This window comes from Nipponia nippon, unplaced genomic scaffold (assembly GCF_047370975.1).
Source record: "Nipponia nippon isolate SJK-2023a ecotype South Korea unplaced genomic scaffold, ASM4737097v1 scaffold_9, whole genome shotgun sequence".
In the NCBI taxonomy this organism is placed as follows: Eukaryota; Metazoa; Chordata; class Aves; order Pelecaniformes; family Threskiornithidae; genus Nipponia; species Nipponia nippon.
Genome location: NW_028262413.1, coordinates 4141514 through 4158168, shown reverse-complemented (window position 1 = coordinate 4158168; position 16655 = coordinate 4141514). Strand labels below are relative to the sequence as shown.

Below are 16655 nucleotides of genomic sequence, written 5' to 3'. Positions count from 1 at the left end.
CACAGAGCGTCAGCAATCCCTTCCAGGACTGCGGGGTCTCAAGGAACTATAGAACTGTGGTACTTGCCAGGTGAGCACCCTCTGCAACTCTGCATTGCCTCTGGTGCCAAGTAAAGGAAACGGTTTATTTTGAATCACAAATCAGTTCTTTACTCTGTTCACGTACTGCATATGTCTCCAGATGAGTAGTGAGAGCCTGGCATCTGCTTGTAACTGAACCTTCTGTGAAGTGCAATCTGCAGTTGATGGGAATTGCTTTACATTATGGAAAAAAACCCGCCCACATTGCCAAGTTATACGATTGAGATGTGAGTAGTTGTCAGCCAGATTTGACAGCCTTTGCTTTGACATATGTTATGCATTACCTATTATTAATAACCACACTGGACTGGGTCCAAAGTTAGTATCTTGGTATTGTACAAACCCACTCTAGTCTTCATAGCCCAAAAGTGCTAGGGAACTGTTTTGTCATGAGGAACAACCAGAAAATACACGAGCTTTTCTCTACTAAGGAGCGTAGACTTGCTCCATAGATTTATCTTAATTCTGAGTTGTAATTCTGAGTTGAAAATCCACCAAAGACAAAATGTTGAAGAAATATTTATTAAGAACTCTTAATCTCTGTATTGTTTAGTACTGGGGTACCTGCCAGCGTGCTCACCTTCACATCCCAGACAAAAAAGGAACCTTGTTTTCATCCTTATAGCTTTACTGTCCTGGGGACATAACCTTGCAAATACACCCATGTTAAATGCCACTTGAGTCCCTGGGAGTTTATAACTCTGGACTGCTTGCAGGGAGACATAGAACCGGAATGTATGAGCACAATTCGAGAGCTATTAGTTGAAGATCAGATTATAAAGTCTTTGTCTATTAACTAGGTAGCTTGAGTAAGGCAAAATGGGTTACAGAAAAGCAGTGAACTGATGAGCAGTTGGTCATATTTATGACTACTCACTGTTGTTTATTTTAATTATGAAGTATATATAGTTACGTGTATACATTTAAATCTACTTTGGTCTTTTAACTGCATATCTCAAGCACTTAACAAATGCGAACTGAGGTTTACGATACCTCTGGAAGGGGACAGGGCAACAGTAACCTGTTACTGCCTGGGATGAAATAGCAGGAGGTTTCCAGCACGCAGAAACCATAAACGAGACCAGTGTGAAGATTCCCTTTTGAGCTCTGCTGAGCCTCACTTTATCTCTTCTCTTCTTGGTTTGCAGAGAAGCTGGTGCTGTGAATGGGCTATTGTTCTGTGGGGATGCTGATGTCATTCTTGGGTAGCTGACCTCATTGCTGGCCAAACCCAATACAGGGAGAGCAGTCTTCAAGCCATGCATCTGTAGGCATTGCGTCAGATCCAGACAGTGGATATAGAGAATTTCTGTAGTGAAGTCTCAAGCTTGCCACAGGCTGAAGCATCCTTCCCATGAATCCTATACCTTAATGCTTTCCTCAAAATGCAGGCACTTGTCCTGAAGAGCTTGTGCCTGGTTGCAGATAGGGGCAAGAGCTTGGTGACAAAGGATAATTCATGCAAGACACTCATATGTCTGTAACTACAGTGGTTTTTAAAGGTATAAAGCTTGTGACATGACAGAGCTGTTAGCTCTTCTAGTTAGGGTCTTGTTGAATCTCTCCAGGCTGTGGCAAACATAAGGGATTTGCGGCTTGATTCTTTTTTTCTTTTTTCTTTTCTCCTTCAGGTTTGCCATCCTTCAACCAGGGATGCACCTATGTGTTAAACAATAAACTCCTGAGCAGACCTTTCTTTTCCTAGGAACATGAAGGGAGGTACAGCAAAGACCTCTGTAGGCAGATCAGGATGGCTACGGGCAGCCAGGAACAGGAATGACCCGCACGCAGTGACAGTCAGCAGTGGGGTAAGGGGGGTTTCGGAGGAGGCTGAGCTCAAGCACCCAGGGACTTCAGACTGCACAGATGGCTGTGAAGGTGCACACTGGGGCTCTGGGTGTACCTACAGCTCTATGGCAAGAAGTACCAGCTTCCCTAGAGCCGAGTGTGCCTGGCCACCAGTCTCCCATCCTTGCTGCTGGAGGTTTGATGCAAAATTGCTCAGTGGAAAGGCGAAATAATTCGAGCAGCAGGATCACAGCACCATCTGCTGGGACTGCTCGTGGGTCCCACAGCAGGAGGGGACTGGTTGTCATTTCCATGGCAAATACAGGATGCTTTTCCCTAAGTATTGGAGAGCCAGAAGGCAGCTGGACATTCTCCCAAAGAAAGCATTGCCCAAGGCATTAGCTGAATTTGTAGGGGGTTTTTGCCTGGGTTCAAGTGCCTTTACCATCGCCATGTCATCCGAGAGCGTCTTTCCTACCCTCAGTCTTCCTTGTCAGTGTTTGTCCTTTTTCCCCTCTCTCCTTGGCAGCGTGTTCAGCACCGCAGTGCTCTTCATCGCCCTCCCTCACGGAGGTCTGCCTCTTCTGCCGGCCTGGCTGTCCCGGGCGATGGAGGGGCAGGAGATTTGCCTCGCTGGAGGCTGGCTCATGATGCTATTTTTGTATTTCTGCTGAAGGTGCACAGGATGTTTTGCTAATGTATTTGCCTATTGCAACCCTCCAAACGTGTCTGCGAGCTTAGAATTGCTCTGCTCCGGCACAGCTTCGTCCTTGCTATGAACAGGGACACAGGCATACCAGAATAATCCCCAGACGCTGAAATAATCCCGACTGTGCCCCTTTGGCTACCGAGTGGAATCAAAGGCACAAGCTGCTGCGCAGCTCGCTAGTGCAGGCGGGGCAGCCCTCCCCCGGGAGCGGGGAGCCCGGCAGGGGCGAGCGGCCCGGGGGCAGCCCTTGCCCGCCCGCGGGAGCCCCGTCCGTAACTCCGCTCTCCGGGTTTCCCCGGCGCCTCCCGCGCTTCCCGCTCCGCAGCGCCGCGCTCCGGGTTTCCCCGCCGGCCCCGCGCCGGCCCCGCCCCGCGGCTCCGGTTTCAGCCGCTGCTACAGGGACCCCCAAGATGGAAACGCAGGGGCTGCCCGCCGCGGAGGCGGCCCGGGCCCGGCCCGGCGCCCAACATGGCGGCCCCGCAGCGCCGCGCCGCCCGCCGCCGCCGCCCGACTGGGACCCGGCGGCCGCCGCCGCCTCCTCCTCCGCCGCCGCCGGCACCGCCGCGTCGGGCCTCTACGTGAGCTTCCCGGTGCTGCTGGTGGAGGAGAAGCCGGAGCCCGGCGCCGCTCCGGCGCCCGGCCCCTGCGCGCCGCCGGCGGGGCCCGCGCCCGACAACGACGGGCTCTTGCTCGTCTTCAACGTGGTGCGCGGCGCGGCCGAGGCCGGCCCGGGCGGCGGCGAAGCGGGGTGCGCCCAGCCCGGCCCGCCGCCCGCCGAGCCGCCGGAGGAGGCCCCCGGCTCGGCGCCTCCGCCTCCTCCGCCGCCGCCGCTGCCCCCCGCCGGCGGCGATGGCGATGGCGGCGGCGGGGCGGAGGACGGCTCCTTCTCGGGGACCATCACCATCAACAACCAGAGCCTGCTGGTGCGCATCGAGAACGGCGTCCTGACGCTGGGGCCCGGCGCCGAGCAGGCCGCGGGCACCGCGCCGCCGCCGCCCGCCCCGCCGCCGCCTCCGCCCGCCGCCAGCCCCGCCGAGCCGCCGGGCGGGCCGCGGCCCCGCTCGCCGCCGGCCTTCCCCTGCCCGGAGCCGCGCTGCGGCGAGGCCTTCCCCCGCAAGCAGCAGCTGCGGCTGCACCGCCTCTCGGCGCACGGCGGCGGCGGGGAGGACGGCCGGGGGGCGGCGGGGGCGGCGGCGCGGCCCTTCGGCTGCCCGGTGCCGGGCTGCGCCTGGTCCTTCGCCACGGCCTACAAGCTGCGGCGGCACCTGCACTCGCACGACAAGCTCCGGCCCTTCGCCTGCGCGGCGCCGGGCTGCGCCAAGCGCTTCACCACCGTCTACAACCTGCGGGCCCACAGCCGCGCCCACGAGCAGGAGGCGGCGCACAAGTGCGAGGCGTGCGGGCAGCGCTTCCCCAGCGCCGCCCGCCTCGCCGCCCACCGCCGCCGCAGCCACCTGGAGCCCGAGCGGCCCTACCGCTGCGACTTCCCCGGTAAGCCGCCGCCGGGCCGCGGGGCCGGGTTCCCTTCCCTCCCCTCCCAGCGAGTCGCTCGCCCCGCCGAGGATGGGATCCCTGCCCGGAGTCTCTGCTGGGGCTCTGCTCGCTTTTCCTCCCCGCTGCCCCCTTCGGATCGCCCCCGCTCCGCGCCGCCCCGCCCCGGTTATCGACAGGGAAGGTTTGGGAGCTGGAGGAGGCTGCGCCTTCGCCGGTCAGCTTGTGCCGGCGTGGTGAAACGCCTGAAGTCGCAGCGCAAGTCGTCAGTGGCGTGCCTTGCGCCGGACCGTACGTGTTCTGATTGCCCACCGCGGCTAAATAACCGTAACCTCTAGGAGTAACGTAGTTTAGGATTGAACCGTTTGGTTTTCCCATGTACTAGGATATAATATCCTGGAAAACAGAAGACCGCGAAGGTCCCCCGCTAAAACTTGGGAGGGAGAAAAGAATGCAGTTTCCCTGATTCAGTTCTGTACCGAGCTGACGTGCTCTTTCCCTTCTCCCCCCAGGCTGCGAAAGAACATTTATCACAGTGAGCGCGTTATTCTCCCATAATCGAGCCCACTTCAGAGAGCAAGAGCAGTTCTCCTGTTCGTTCCCTGGCTGTAACAAGCAGTATGACAAAGCCTGCCGGCTGAAAATCCACATGAGGAGCCACACAGGTATTTATGAGGGTGACTTGTACCTGGGGAAGGACACAGAAGATAATATGTGGAGAGTGGACTTCAGTTCGCTGGAAGGACTCGGCCTCAAGCTGCGCCAGGGGAGGTTTAGGTTGGATATTAGGAAAAACTTGTTCACCGAAAGGGCAGTCAGGCCCTGGCACAGGCTGCCCAGGGCAGTGGTTGAGTCTCCATCCCTGGAGGTATTTAAAAGAAGGGTAGACGTGGTGCTTGAGGACGTGGTTTAGTGGCGGGCTTGGCAGTGATAGGTTAACGGTTGGACTCGATGATCTGAAGGGTCTTTTCCAACCTTAACAATACTATGATTCTAAGAACTGAAAGTCATGAAGGGAGAAAGGGTGACACGAGTTATTTGGGGTCAGTGAAAACATTTGATTCTTGGCCTCCTGGGGGGTAGGAGTCCGCTGAATGAACTTGCCAAACGCGCAGTAGCCATGGACAGGCAAAGTTGTGGCTCTTGGCATGTGAACGCTGTTCAGAAACATTATCCCAGCTCTATTCCCAAGTTCGTAAACATTCAAAACGTTGTGTAAATTCTAATCTTGGTCAAAACAAACAGCTAAAACACTCTCAGAACATGTGAAATGTACGTACCAAGGTTTGGAACGGGAAGAAGATGAATTTCAACACAAGCAAGCACTCCTGACTTGCAAGGACCACTGCTAAGCTGAAATCCAGCCTTTTAGTGTTTTAAAGACAAATATGCGTGCTCTCTACTGTTCCCTGTTTTCCTGGTTTCGTAGCTTTATAGTGTGGGGTTTGGTTTTTTTAAAGCGTCAGTTTTGCTAAGTGGCAGTTCATAGACGTGATGGAAACTAACTTCACATGCTTCACTGTATTGGAATCAACATGTAATCACAGGTCATGAAAACAGAAAAAAACCCCATTTTGGCTGTGTTTCTGTTTTGAATAATGCTATTATTGGTTATTGAAGCACCTTGAAGGTAGCTCAGATTAATATGAGATGGATTGATAATGATCTGTGCTCCCTGATGCATAGGGAAAGGTGCAATGGCCTTGAGTTAAAGGCGGCTCGGGTTGTACGATGGGGAAGGGGCATCCCGGTACTCTGCAGTGAATTGCAGGAGAGGGTGGTTGAGTCTTCCTTCTTTTAAACTAATCCAATCCAAGCGGCTCTTGAAATTTTTCTACTAGCAGTGTGTATTTCCGTATTAGATTATTAATGTAGCCTTTCTTTGCTTAAGGTGAAAGGCCTTTTATCTGCGACTTTGAAGGCTGTGGCTGGTCTTTCACCAGTATGTCCAAGCTGCTGAGACATAAAAGGTAGCCTTTTCTGATTGTACTGTCCTAAGTCGCTTGCTCTTTGTTTGTTTTTCTTCTAGTACTTAAGCAGCAGTGGATGTAATCATGCCAATGGCAATTTCCTTTCCTTGTAGGAAACACGAAGATGACAGGAGATTTATGTGCCCAGTAGAAGGTTGTGGGAAGTCCTTCACAAGAGCAGAACACTTGAAAGGCCACAGTATAACTCACCTTGGTACAAAACCATTTGAGTGTCCAGTAGAAGGTATTGGTCCACTCTTGTATGTATGAACTGGTCATCGGCGTGTATATTGCCTAAAGATTGCGTGCCTTTTCCCCAAACACAAGCTTATTAGAGGATTGGAGCAATTTAGAGCGAGTCTTCTAGCAGAGTTTGAAGAGCTAAAACTCAAGAAAAGACATGTAACTGAATGAGTGATCATTCTCAACTTTTTGGATTGTGGAGAAAACAGTGGTTCATGCTCTGGCTTGATTTTGTTCTTTATGATGAACAGAACTGCTTTATTCTGGAAAAGCCTGCTTCTGATGTTCAGTTTCTGCGGCTCAGCTTTTTCACTTGATTCAGCAGAAGCAGTGAAAAGTGGTGCTGTCCAGCACCTTTGAGGCCACGTTTTGCTGTTGCGACATGTCATCTCGAGTGTTCAGTGGTTGCGCTGTGGTGGTCTCTGCTGCTGGGATGGTGGGAGGCCACGTGAATGGTATCTCTCGGTTGTATGGGAGCCTCGCTGGCGCTCCGTGTGTTTCTTGGTACTACCTCCATCACTTCGGTAGGGCTCCAGGAGCAAAGGTTTTGGGTCTGATCTGGAATATTCTGCTTCATAAAGTAAAGCAGCTCTACTTGGTGATTGTTTCTCCTTTTAATGGTTTTGCCAGCAGTTGTCAGGAAGAGTTTACATTTAAGGTGCCATAGAGGGGAAAGGGTGTGCGTTGCACTGAATGACTTAAGAGTTTCTTGTTAGAAACGGGTTGTTGACCTTTCCCACCCACTGAGATGTCCTTGATGTAAAATGAGGAAATGTATATTTGGCGTTCTTCTGATTGCTCTGAATGTATGCGCAGGCGCTGCAAATTAGCAAATAGAGTTCTGCAGAGCTACTCTGATTTGTTTTGTTAAGATACGAAATACGAACATCAAATTGAAATGAGATGAAACTTTAAAGCCACTTGTATCTTCTTGCAGGCTGTTGTGCAAAATTTTCAGCACGAAGTAGTCTGTATATTCACTCCAAAAAACATCTTCAGGATGTGGACTCATTAAAAACTCGTTGCCCAGTATCAAGCTGTAATAAATTGTTCACTTCCAAACACAGTATGAAGACGCACATGGTCAAACAGCATAACTTCAGTCCAGGTAAAGTACTTGTTTCAAACTACAGGAGGGTGCAATGGAAAAACTAAATGTTTTGTTAAGAAAATGTGTATTTGCTGTTGTGGAAATCCAAGCTCCATAGATACAAATGGCAGAATCTTCACCGAGACTGGAGTTGGTTTCCCCCCCCTAAAATTTTCAGTGAGACCTGTGAGTGTCAGAAAGTGAGACTTGAGCTTGACCTGTGTGAAACTGTGAGAAATTGCAGCTTTTTTGAGTGAAGTAGAGCTTGTCCTTCTCCATGCCATCTGTAAAATATGAGCAAGGACTAAAAGCGCTTCTTTTTGCTCTCCTCTATAACCTAACTTAGTCTGGACTGCCTTAGTGTTGTTATCTTTTGGCAAGTGCTTTTGTAGCTGAAGATTCTCAGTAAAGGAGTGAATTTATTTCAGTGAACTTCTTTTCCTTAAATCTGCTTTCAGGGAAGTTGGGAAGTGTTTTAGTAGGCTGAGAATCCAGAGTTTGAAGCTTCCTCCTTTGGTCACTCGTATTTTACCTCCCCATTGTCTGATGAAAGGTCTGTCTTATAACCAAACCCTACTCTTCCAGATCTCCTAACTCAGCTTGAAGCAACCAGCTCCCTCACACCCAGCAGTGAACTCACTAGTCCAGGACAGAGCGATCTCAGCAACATAGACCTTGTATCCCTGTTCTCCAACGTGTCCAGTAGCAATTCTGGAATTGCAACAGACATGGCGCTAGTGAACTCTGGAATTGTCACAATCGATGTTGCTTCGGTGGGCTCAACGCTCGGAGGAAACCTGCCTGTCAGTAACAATTCTTTAAGCCAGGCAGTTGATCCCTTGATACTGGTGGCCAGCAGCGATATGCCACAGAGCCTGGACAGTTCTCTCTTGCTGGGAACCAGCACAACAGTTCTACAGCAAAGCACTTTAAATTTGGATGATGTACAGACTGTCAATGCAGAAGCCTTGGGTTCGCTAGCATCTCTGTCGGTGAGGAATTCCGGTCAAGATGTGCACGGTTTGACGTCCAGCAATAATTTAACAATCGACACAGCCACTTTGACCCCTTCTAGTAGCCTCGGCGGTACCAATGTGCCTGAGTTACTAACACCAACTAAAGCTGAACGGAATTTGCTTCCTAGCTCGGACGTTGTTGGTCAACAAGAGGGCAGCAAAGTAGTGACGCAGTTCGTCTTCTCCAACCCTCCAGGGAGCTACAGTGCACAGAAAGAAATGGATCTTGGCACAGTGACTGGCAGCTCGTTTTTGGTATGGAGTAACTGTATTCATTTTACCCCTAGATGACTGAGACACCCTGACTTTGGGGATAGCTGTTGCTACTTATGCCTTATAGGGAGGCCTTTCTCAGATTTTGCAGATCATGCATTTTGGCTTTTTTTGATGACGGATGTAGAATATTATGTTGAAGAGTGTGTTGTCAGGAGTAGATTCAGTGCGGTGATAAGTTCTCTTAAGGAATACTGGAATTCTGGTGGGGAGAGTTAAGGGAGCACTTTTCAAAATAAGGGATTAAAAAATAAGTGGCCCTCTGTCTGAGGATGAAATGGAATTTACAGGAATACGCAAGAATACGTGGTATGTCTTGGGCATTTCATCCCAGGGAAAGGTTTGGGCTGGGAGAGTAAGTTCTCATCTCAGTCCTCATTCCCATTTTAAGTACTCTCCCCTTTCTGCTTTACTACGTTACTGCAGACTTAACTGTTCAGTTACATTACAAAGTAAGTGTTTACCCTGTTAAAACCTGAACACTTACAAATGTGGAGCCAACTTCCTTTTGTGTTGAACTCCAGATACTAAGTACACGCAGGGAATTTATTGAAACTCTAATCAGAAGAGCATGGAAAACTAGAATTCAGTGTTTGCAGTGTAAAAGATAACTGCAACTGAGAACTCATCAGGCTGTGTTCATTGTCTTGGTTTGTTCTTGCACTCAAAAAACTTTGCATCTCTTGGCTTTTTTTTTTTTTTTTTTTACTAGGAGAGCAGTGGGTCTGCGAGAACAGACTACAGAGCCATTCAGCTAGCCAAGAAAAGAAAGCAAAAAGGGAATGGGAGCAGCACAGGTGAGAAGCCATTAATTTTGTTAAATTTACTAAATACAATTATTTAGGTTTTTTGGCAGTGAAATGGGAGCAGGTATCTGAGTAGATTCTTAAACATCCCATCCGGTTTATTGCTAGTTAAAATAATTTATGCATGTGGTGTACCATCTGTTACTCAGGATAATCACATTCTGTGGAACATCAAATTCACAGTAAGTTTACAAAGAAATCTGCACCATATGTTTCATGATTGTTAACAAGAAGCTATCCCTCCATCTCTTCATCTGCTTTTTATTTTCTTATTAAAACAAAAGAAGTCAAGGTCACTTTGCTTTCTGTTGTTTATGCTTTTGGCCTTACCTAATGGGTTCTCTTTTACTCCGTACAGACAATGAAAACATCAGCTGGATTTGTTTTGCTTCTGTGTTTCACTTAGTAACAGTGTGTATGCAGTGTTAAAGGAGTTTATTTCTTAGTTATCTAGAAATACTCAAACCTCCCTCTTAGATTTTAGCTGTGGAGGGAGTTCTTGTGCAGGGTAAGGTTTAGGTCGTGATTTCAGATGTGTCCTCTTTCTCTTAAACTGGAGTTTGACTCAGAGCTGTCTGACGTGAATTACACAGCGCTACTTTATCAGATCAAACGTGGTCCGTGGCTCACTTGACTTGCATGAGCTCAGGTGGCTGAGTTGTGTCTGCCCTTGGGGCTGGGGTGGAACATCATACGCATATATAGTCTAGTTCTTCCTTGCTGTCTCTTAATACCTTCCACCTCTGAAAATCAAGGCGATAATTTTTAAGGTGAGTTAAGAGACTAGTTCTGAACAGAGCACTGTCACGTTTCTGTATTTGTAAAAGGCGTACCTGCATAAATTCTGTCTGGTTCAGCGAATCATCACACGGAAGGATAACTGCTTTATGAAGCTAGTTCTAAGTGTGCTTGTATCATCAAACATGTGCATGTATCATCAAACGTGTCTTTTGGGCATTAGTTTAAAAAGATGATTGCACTGCCTGTCTCCGAAAATGGCCTCAGAAAATTCCTATTTCTGTTCCTACTCAAGACTCCCAGTAGTCCATTTTTCACCAGCTGTTGCCTTAGTGCTACTATGGGCTTCTCAAAGTGCTCTGAGGAGTCTTGTATTTCTAATTGGTTTAACTAGGTTGAATAAACACTGTAGAGGGATGTTTGGTGTTTAAAAAGAAGTTATCCAAGCCTTTTATTTACTCTAGATTTCAAAAGAAACCCCTGAAACAGCTGATGGGATTGTATCCTTACATTTATTTTGATTAGGTTTTTGGTTTTCAGCTTGTGATACAAGCGGCTGGTTTGTCTGGTTATAAACTGAAAAATGCTTAAGGTTGTGATAGTTGTACTTCTGTAGCCTGTTCTACCTAACAGTCCTTGAAATCTTTCTGGAAAGAGATGAGCTTCACTATCCTCTTTTTACAGTTTGGAAAAATGATGTACATGACTTCTCAGGAAATGAGTTGCAAAATTAAAAATAGAAAATGCAATTCTACTTCCTAATTCCATTCTATAACTCCACAAACGTGCTGATATTTCTGTGCTACCACAGGGGTGAGCCCTAAGCTTAGCAGTTTGTGATGTGGTTTTAATGGCATTCATGTAAAAAGATGCTCAGTCAGCAGTTGGAGTTCATCAGCTGATTGCTGCCTGGCCTTTTAGCAGTTATCAGATGGTGCTTAATTATATTGCACTGTTCCAGGCCTTTGCTGTGTAGTGTAAATAACTGCATAAAATTGAAAAATACTAGCAGGAAACGTCGGCAAATTGCTTCTGACCATCTAAATATTAAAATTGCTCTCTTTTAGGGGCATCTGGCTCTGGTCAGAGGAAAAGCAAGGGTGGTAAAGTAAGCCCTACCAACTTTTCATCATCCGCTCCTGGCAGTCGACTGGGTGGCAACATAGTTCTGCCAAACGGAGGGCTGACCATAAGGGACCCTGCCACTGGAGCCCAGTATGTGCAAATTCAGCTTCTTCAGGTAAGAGCTGAGGAGGAAAAACGTGCTCATCTTCTCCATTACCCAAACTGACACATTTGTGGAAGAATCCGACTATCTGTGAGCTCGGGTACTACTGCCCCTAGATGGGATCTGGAGATCGGCAGTATGTACCATGTCCATTAGGGCATTTGCCCACAAGAAGCACTTTCCTGGGAAGTTTGTATGAAACTGGCTTTAGAGAGGTCTAGAAATGCCTGAAAACAGAGCTGGTTCAATCATAAAACTGCTGGGGGCCCAGGCAGGTGCATTGTGGACGTGGGTAAGATGTTGTTATTTGGTTTAGTACTGATCTTCAGTCCAGCCTGGAACACGTGGGCACTGTAACTGTAGGGAACATCCTGGTCAGCTTCCTAGGCTGGATACACTTGATGTAGGGAACACTGTGGTGGAACTAAGAGCTTTAGCAAGCTTTTGTTTTGCATGTGAGAGGTGTGATCCTTCAAGGGCGTAGGATTTTCCCAGTTTGGACACGCAGTTTTGAGAGCAGCAAAATAGGCCCTACGTTCCTGTCCCAAAATATGGGGTACTTGTTCTTCCAAAAGGAAAGGATTACTAGCATGATTTCCTTAGGGGGTGCACAGGAGTATGACTTTTTCCTCCAGTCTTTGTGGACACCCCCCCAGATTCTTACAGTACTCTGCCCCTCTCTCGTTTACAAGGTAGATGAGACTGACCTGAAAAGATTCCTGCAAAATGAAGTTTCAGCCTTAACTGTTATTTCTGTAAACTGTTGAAGTAAAGCTTAATATTTTTTCTAAAAATACCTAGTAATCCATGTGGGCTGATTAGTGGAGCATGGCAGGTAATACGTTTTTGGCCAGGTGTGTATCTGTATAGTATCCAGAGAGAGTGTAAGCTCGTTCCGCTTTATTCCTAACAACATATGGTGTGGAGGAAGCTGTGGCCAGAGTTCTTCCTCTTTCTGTTTTTCTGATGGGTGTAAACGTTTGTAACTTTTATGTTAAGTATCAGCTTCACACAACATGATGAAACTTGTCACATATTTCCGAGTGTTATGTTTGTTGGAAGATGAACCGTTCCTTCCGTTTCAGATCTTGCTGATTTTCCGAGTTGGTTACTATAAGATAATAGGTTGTACACTGAGCTAGGTTCAGATTTAAGTGGTAGTTAGCTTTCCACATATCTTTGTGGACCTAGGCCTTACTAGTACAGTGCAGGAGCTTTATCAGATTTTTTTAAGATTGTGAGGCTGAGTGAAATTTGCCATATTGTGCTGAGATGCCTGGGGGTCTTGTAATTGCATCGTGTTTCTGCATTCACAGGATGATTCCCCAGGAGAGGGAGATTTGCCCTTTCAACTGAGCTCTCAGTCCTCCTCGTCACATTCACAGCTTACAGTGGATTTACCCGTTCACATCCTTCAGGTACAGCATGTCAGAGCCATTGGGTTTTATTTCCTAGCTTGAAAGGGAAGAGAGTTTGCTGGGAACACTCTGGTGTTCTGCCTAATGAAAATACCCTGTTTTCTACTGGGAGTTTTAATTCCACTTACAAGAAGCAGTAAGCGGAGAGCTGCACTGCAAGGTTTATCTTGTGTATGTTACCAACCTTTGACACATCATAGGTGGCTGTTTTTCTTCCTGTTACCGAGTAATGAATAACTAAATGTTACTCATTTATTACTGAAGTGCCCCATCCTTGCTTTCCTGATCCCATCCTGCAGATATTAAATGGGACAAGAAGGAGGATCAGCATTGATATGTAACAGGCTACAGGAAGGGTGGGAAGAGGGAAGTAAGATCTTGAGCCTAGATTTCAGAGCAGTGTCTATATGGGAATAGCAGTTAGATTAAAAAGCCTGCTCGCTTCTACAGTCTTCTGTTGCACTACTTGCCCTCGCTAACTACTGAGTGTCAGTGTCGTTTGAAGGCAGAAAGCTTCATATAACTTCTTGCATAAACGTTTTGTTACCTGCTGATCAGGTAAACTGCATATTAGTGAGTAGGAGCAGCTGAGAACCAAGCAGCAATGAATGATTAGCATGTACATAAGCCACATTTTTTACTGGACTATGTGGGGCTTCGGTTTTGATAAAGCCTGCAGTGCAGTTATTCTTACCACTTGTGCTTCTCCTGGGTAGAAAATAAAGCTTTTGTATTTGAGAGGAGCACCTCACTGTGATAAACCTAGAAATACAAGAAGAGCACTAGGATTGTTGGTCACAGTAGAGAGTTAATAGAGGAAAAGCAAATAGTCAGTGATTGTAAATTTATCTCCATTAGTAATGCTCACCTGAAGTGTTGCAAATGAAAGCTGGAGCGGCACCGTTTGAGTGGGTCCCCAAAGTAGGAAAGCTTTGGGTTTCCTCTAAACCATTCAAAGCATTTCTCTGGTCTTGGATAAATGTCAAAGTAATCTTACTGATACACGGGTGAAAAGCATCTAGAGGTGAAAGCGCTGAACTCTTCATGCTGTCTGTTTGCTTCAACAGGAGCCACACAACTCCACCGAAGATGATGCAGGTTCTGATAACTCTCAGTTCACTGGAAGCACAATAAACTTACAGGACCTGGAATGACCATTATTAAGAACAGTTACTTGAAAACAAATTGGGCAATCATGTCTTGACAGAGTGAGATAACTGTGGGGGACTTTTTCCAAGGAAAATATGAAAACTAGGAGTACTGGATTATGGTTGCACTCTTCACAATTTGCTAAGGACAGTTGCAGCTGAAAGATTTTCTTAAAAAATGTAAATCCCACTTGATGTGCCTGTGTAAGATACCCTGTCTGCCTGGTGGTTGGAGGGACTGAGGCAGACTGCTGTACAGTGTTGTTTCAGGGAGAAGTACTGTATTAAACTTCAAACTGAGGTAATATTTACTGTTTTCACAGGAAAGCAAGTATTCTACAGCTAACAAGTACAAATTTATAATCATGCTACGACAGTTAAAACTTCCCTTCTATTGGTCTCCTGCCGGAGCCAGTGGCATTGAGGAATTAAGAGCTAAAATTTGCAAGTGTTTTCCACACACAAAAGAATAATTGTTTCGGCCCCTGTGTTTTGGCAGAAAACGGGAATAAAGTGTCACATGTAACAGAATTAATGTCCTATGCCATGAAAATGAGATGCTCTAAAATCTTTGTTTTAGAAAGCTAGATTCTAAATGTTAACTTAGCTGTGAATCAGTTTGTAGCTCATGTTGAGTTTCTCCCTTTCCTTGCTCCTGCGTCCCAAATACTTTGCTGAATTCTTCCAGCAAAACTTGAAAAAGAAAACTGCAATAGAACTGTACTCACTGTAAGTGATGAGCTAAGAGTCCAACAGCATCTGAGAGAGGTTCGTTTTACCTTTGTGTTCCCTTTTTTGGGAGGAATGTTGACCGTCACGGAAATTTAAGCACCTTGATTTTCTCTCATCTATAAACTGCTGCCAAGTTACCTGTAAACTGGCCACTACCTTTTTCTTTTGGGTTGGTTGGGTTTTTTTCAATGGAACACTGTTAACACTTGTTCTGTATCGATCTCCCAGAGTGTCACGTGCACGGGGGGCTCCTGGGTGGATTACAGAATATGCAGTTGTCGGAGTATTTTGTGAGGGGAAAAGAATTGCCACCCAGGAGGATTTGCCCCACTGAAAAACTGCAGTTTCTCTTGGGGGCGGGGGGAGAGGTTGTATGTACTGTACTTATCTGGATTGCAGACACCTAAATAAGTATAGGGTTGTATAGGGAAAAAAAAACAAACCCTTTGGTTACATTTTAAGGTAGTAATTTAAATGTTTCTTATGGTGATGTACTGAATGCCTATAAAATTATGTATAGGAGTTTGATAAAAGGGTGTATGTACTGTTTTTTATTCTCAATGAGGTGTGTGTGTATGCACGTATGTGTATTTTTTTTACAAAATAAGATACGTCATGCAGGAGAACGTTGTGATCTTTCTAATCTTGCACATATTTATTTATTTTACAGTTATACTGATGTTGAATTCACACGAGGTCATTCAGAAATGCTTTTATTCCTGTGCCTTTGAACTATGTATGTGTCCAGATAAATGCTTTTCTTGGTTGAAGACTCGGGGAGGAAAAAAAGCATACAGGTTACATTCAACTTCAGATCCTGATTTGTAGGCAGTATTATATCCTCTGGTTGAACCAGTTTTATTTTTCTATCTTCAGCTTAACTGAGCATTGAGGTCTCTCTGTTCCTCTCATCCTGAGTTGACAGCTTGCGTCCAAGGAATCTCTTAACCCTCTCGGGTTGGGTTTCCAAACCAAACAAATTGGTAGATGAGATCTTCTACCTGGGGGCTGTGCCTGCAGCACGGAGTCCGCTCCTGAGAGGTAGAAAGGTTGAGGAGGAATCGTGCTGAAGGGACTACGGGGTCTTGCTCTAGCGGTCACCGTCCCCTCCCTGGAAGCTGAGACACCTCGAGCTCCCAATGCCTGCATTATTCTGTTCTCAAGGACCATACCAGTTCTTAATCTATTAAAATGGCCAAGGAACAACTCCATCTTTTTATGGGACTTGCAACCAAATCTTTCTACTTCTGAAAATGTACCTCACTCTGCTTTGTAAGTGAATGTAAAGTGCTAACCTCTTGGGGCCGAAAATTGGATCACTTGGCTTGAAGTCCATTGCTGGCAATGGATACCTGAAGAACTGCTGGTGCAAAAGGGTTAATAAAGCTTTTTTTTTATGGTCAGTTTGTCACTGGGTATTGTTCTTTGTATGGACGCCTCCGACATAAAGCTAACTGTCGGCAGCTTGATTTCTGCAGAGCTTGTGTTTTTCCTTCCCTTGTGCCTTCTCCACAGTAGGGGGTGGAGTCTATGCTGAAACCCATCCTTTCGATCAAAGCATTAGCCTTCAGTTTTTGTAGTCCTTCAACAAATGATTATAATAAATGTCTGGCAGGTGCCTGGCTTAGTCATGCCTTGACAAAGATTGTGACCCAGGACTGCCATAGGTCTCACTAGTCAGGTTTGTAGGTATAGTGCTGTTGGCGTCAAAAACTGAGTGAGAAAAGCATCGTTGCTAGCAGGAGCCTGAGAAGCAAAATGAAAGAATTTTATTTTCTTAGGCAAAAGATCAATGGGGGGGGGGGGAAGGGGTTGGCTGACACAGCAACTTTCCCTGGGATCTTAGGGTAGGAGAAGATCTTAGGTAGTTGAAGAAGGGAATTTCACGGGACTGTGAAGTTCATCAACTGAGCAAAGACTAACA

At 46.8% G+C, this 16655-nt stretch overlaps 1 protein-coding gene across 4 annotated transcripts; it reads left to right on the top strand.

Moving 5' to 3' along the window:
- Nucleotides 1-1905: 1905 nt before the first annotated feature.
- ZXDC (ZXD family zinc finger C) lies at nt 1906-16134 on the top strand. 4 transcript variants are annotated; one of them, XR_015701230.1, is made up of 11 exons: nt 1910-4069; nt 4582-4734; nt 5961-6039; nt 6153-6283; nt 7220-7390; nt 7958-8643; nt 9374-9458; nt 11273-11445; nt 12750-12851; nt 13919-14767; nt 15402-16134. XR_015701230.1 is itself a non-coding variant. In XM_087743207.1 (10 exons), the coding sequence occupies exons 1-10, from the start codon at nt 2989-2991 to the stop codon at nt 14003-14005; spliced, it is 2748 nt and encodes a 915-aa protein (XP_087599333.1). In that variant the 5' UTR covers nt 1910-2988; the 3' UTR covers nt 14006-16134. The 4 variants fall into 4 exon arrangements, 3 of the variants coding, with proteins under 3 accessions (XP_087599334.1, XP_087599335.1, XP_087599333.1); XM_087743207.1 differs by having other exon boundaries at nt 13919-16134; XM_087743208.1 differs by lacking the exon at nt 12750-12851 and having other exon boundaries at nt 1906-4069; nt 13919-16134.
- The last annotated feature ends 521 nt before the right edge of the window (nt 16135-16655 follow it).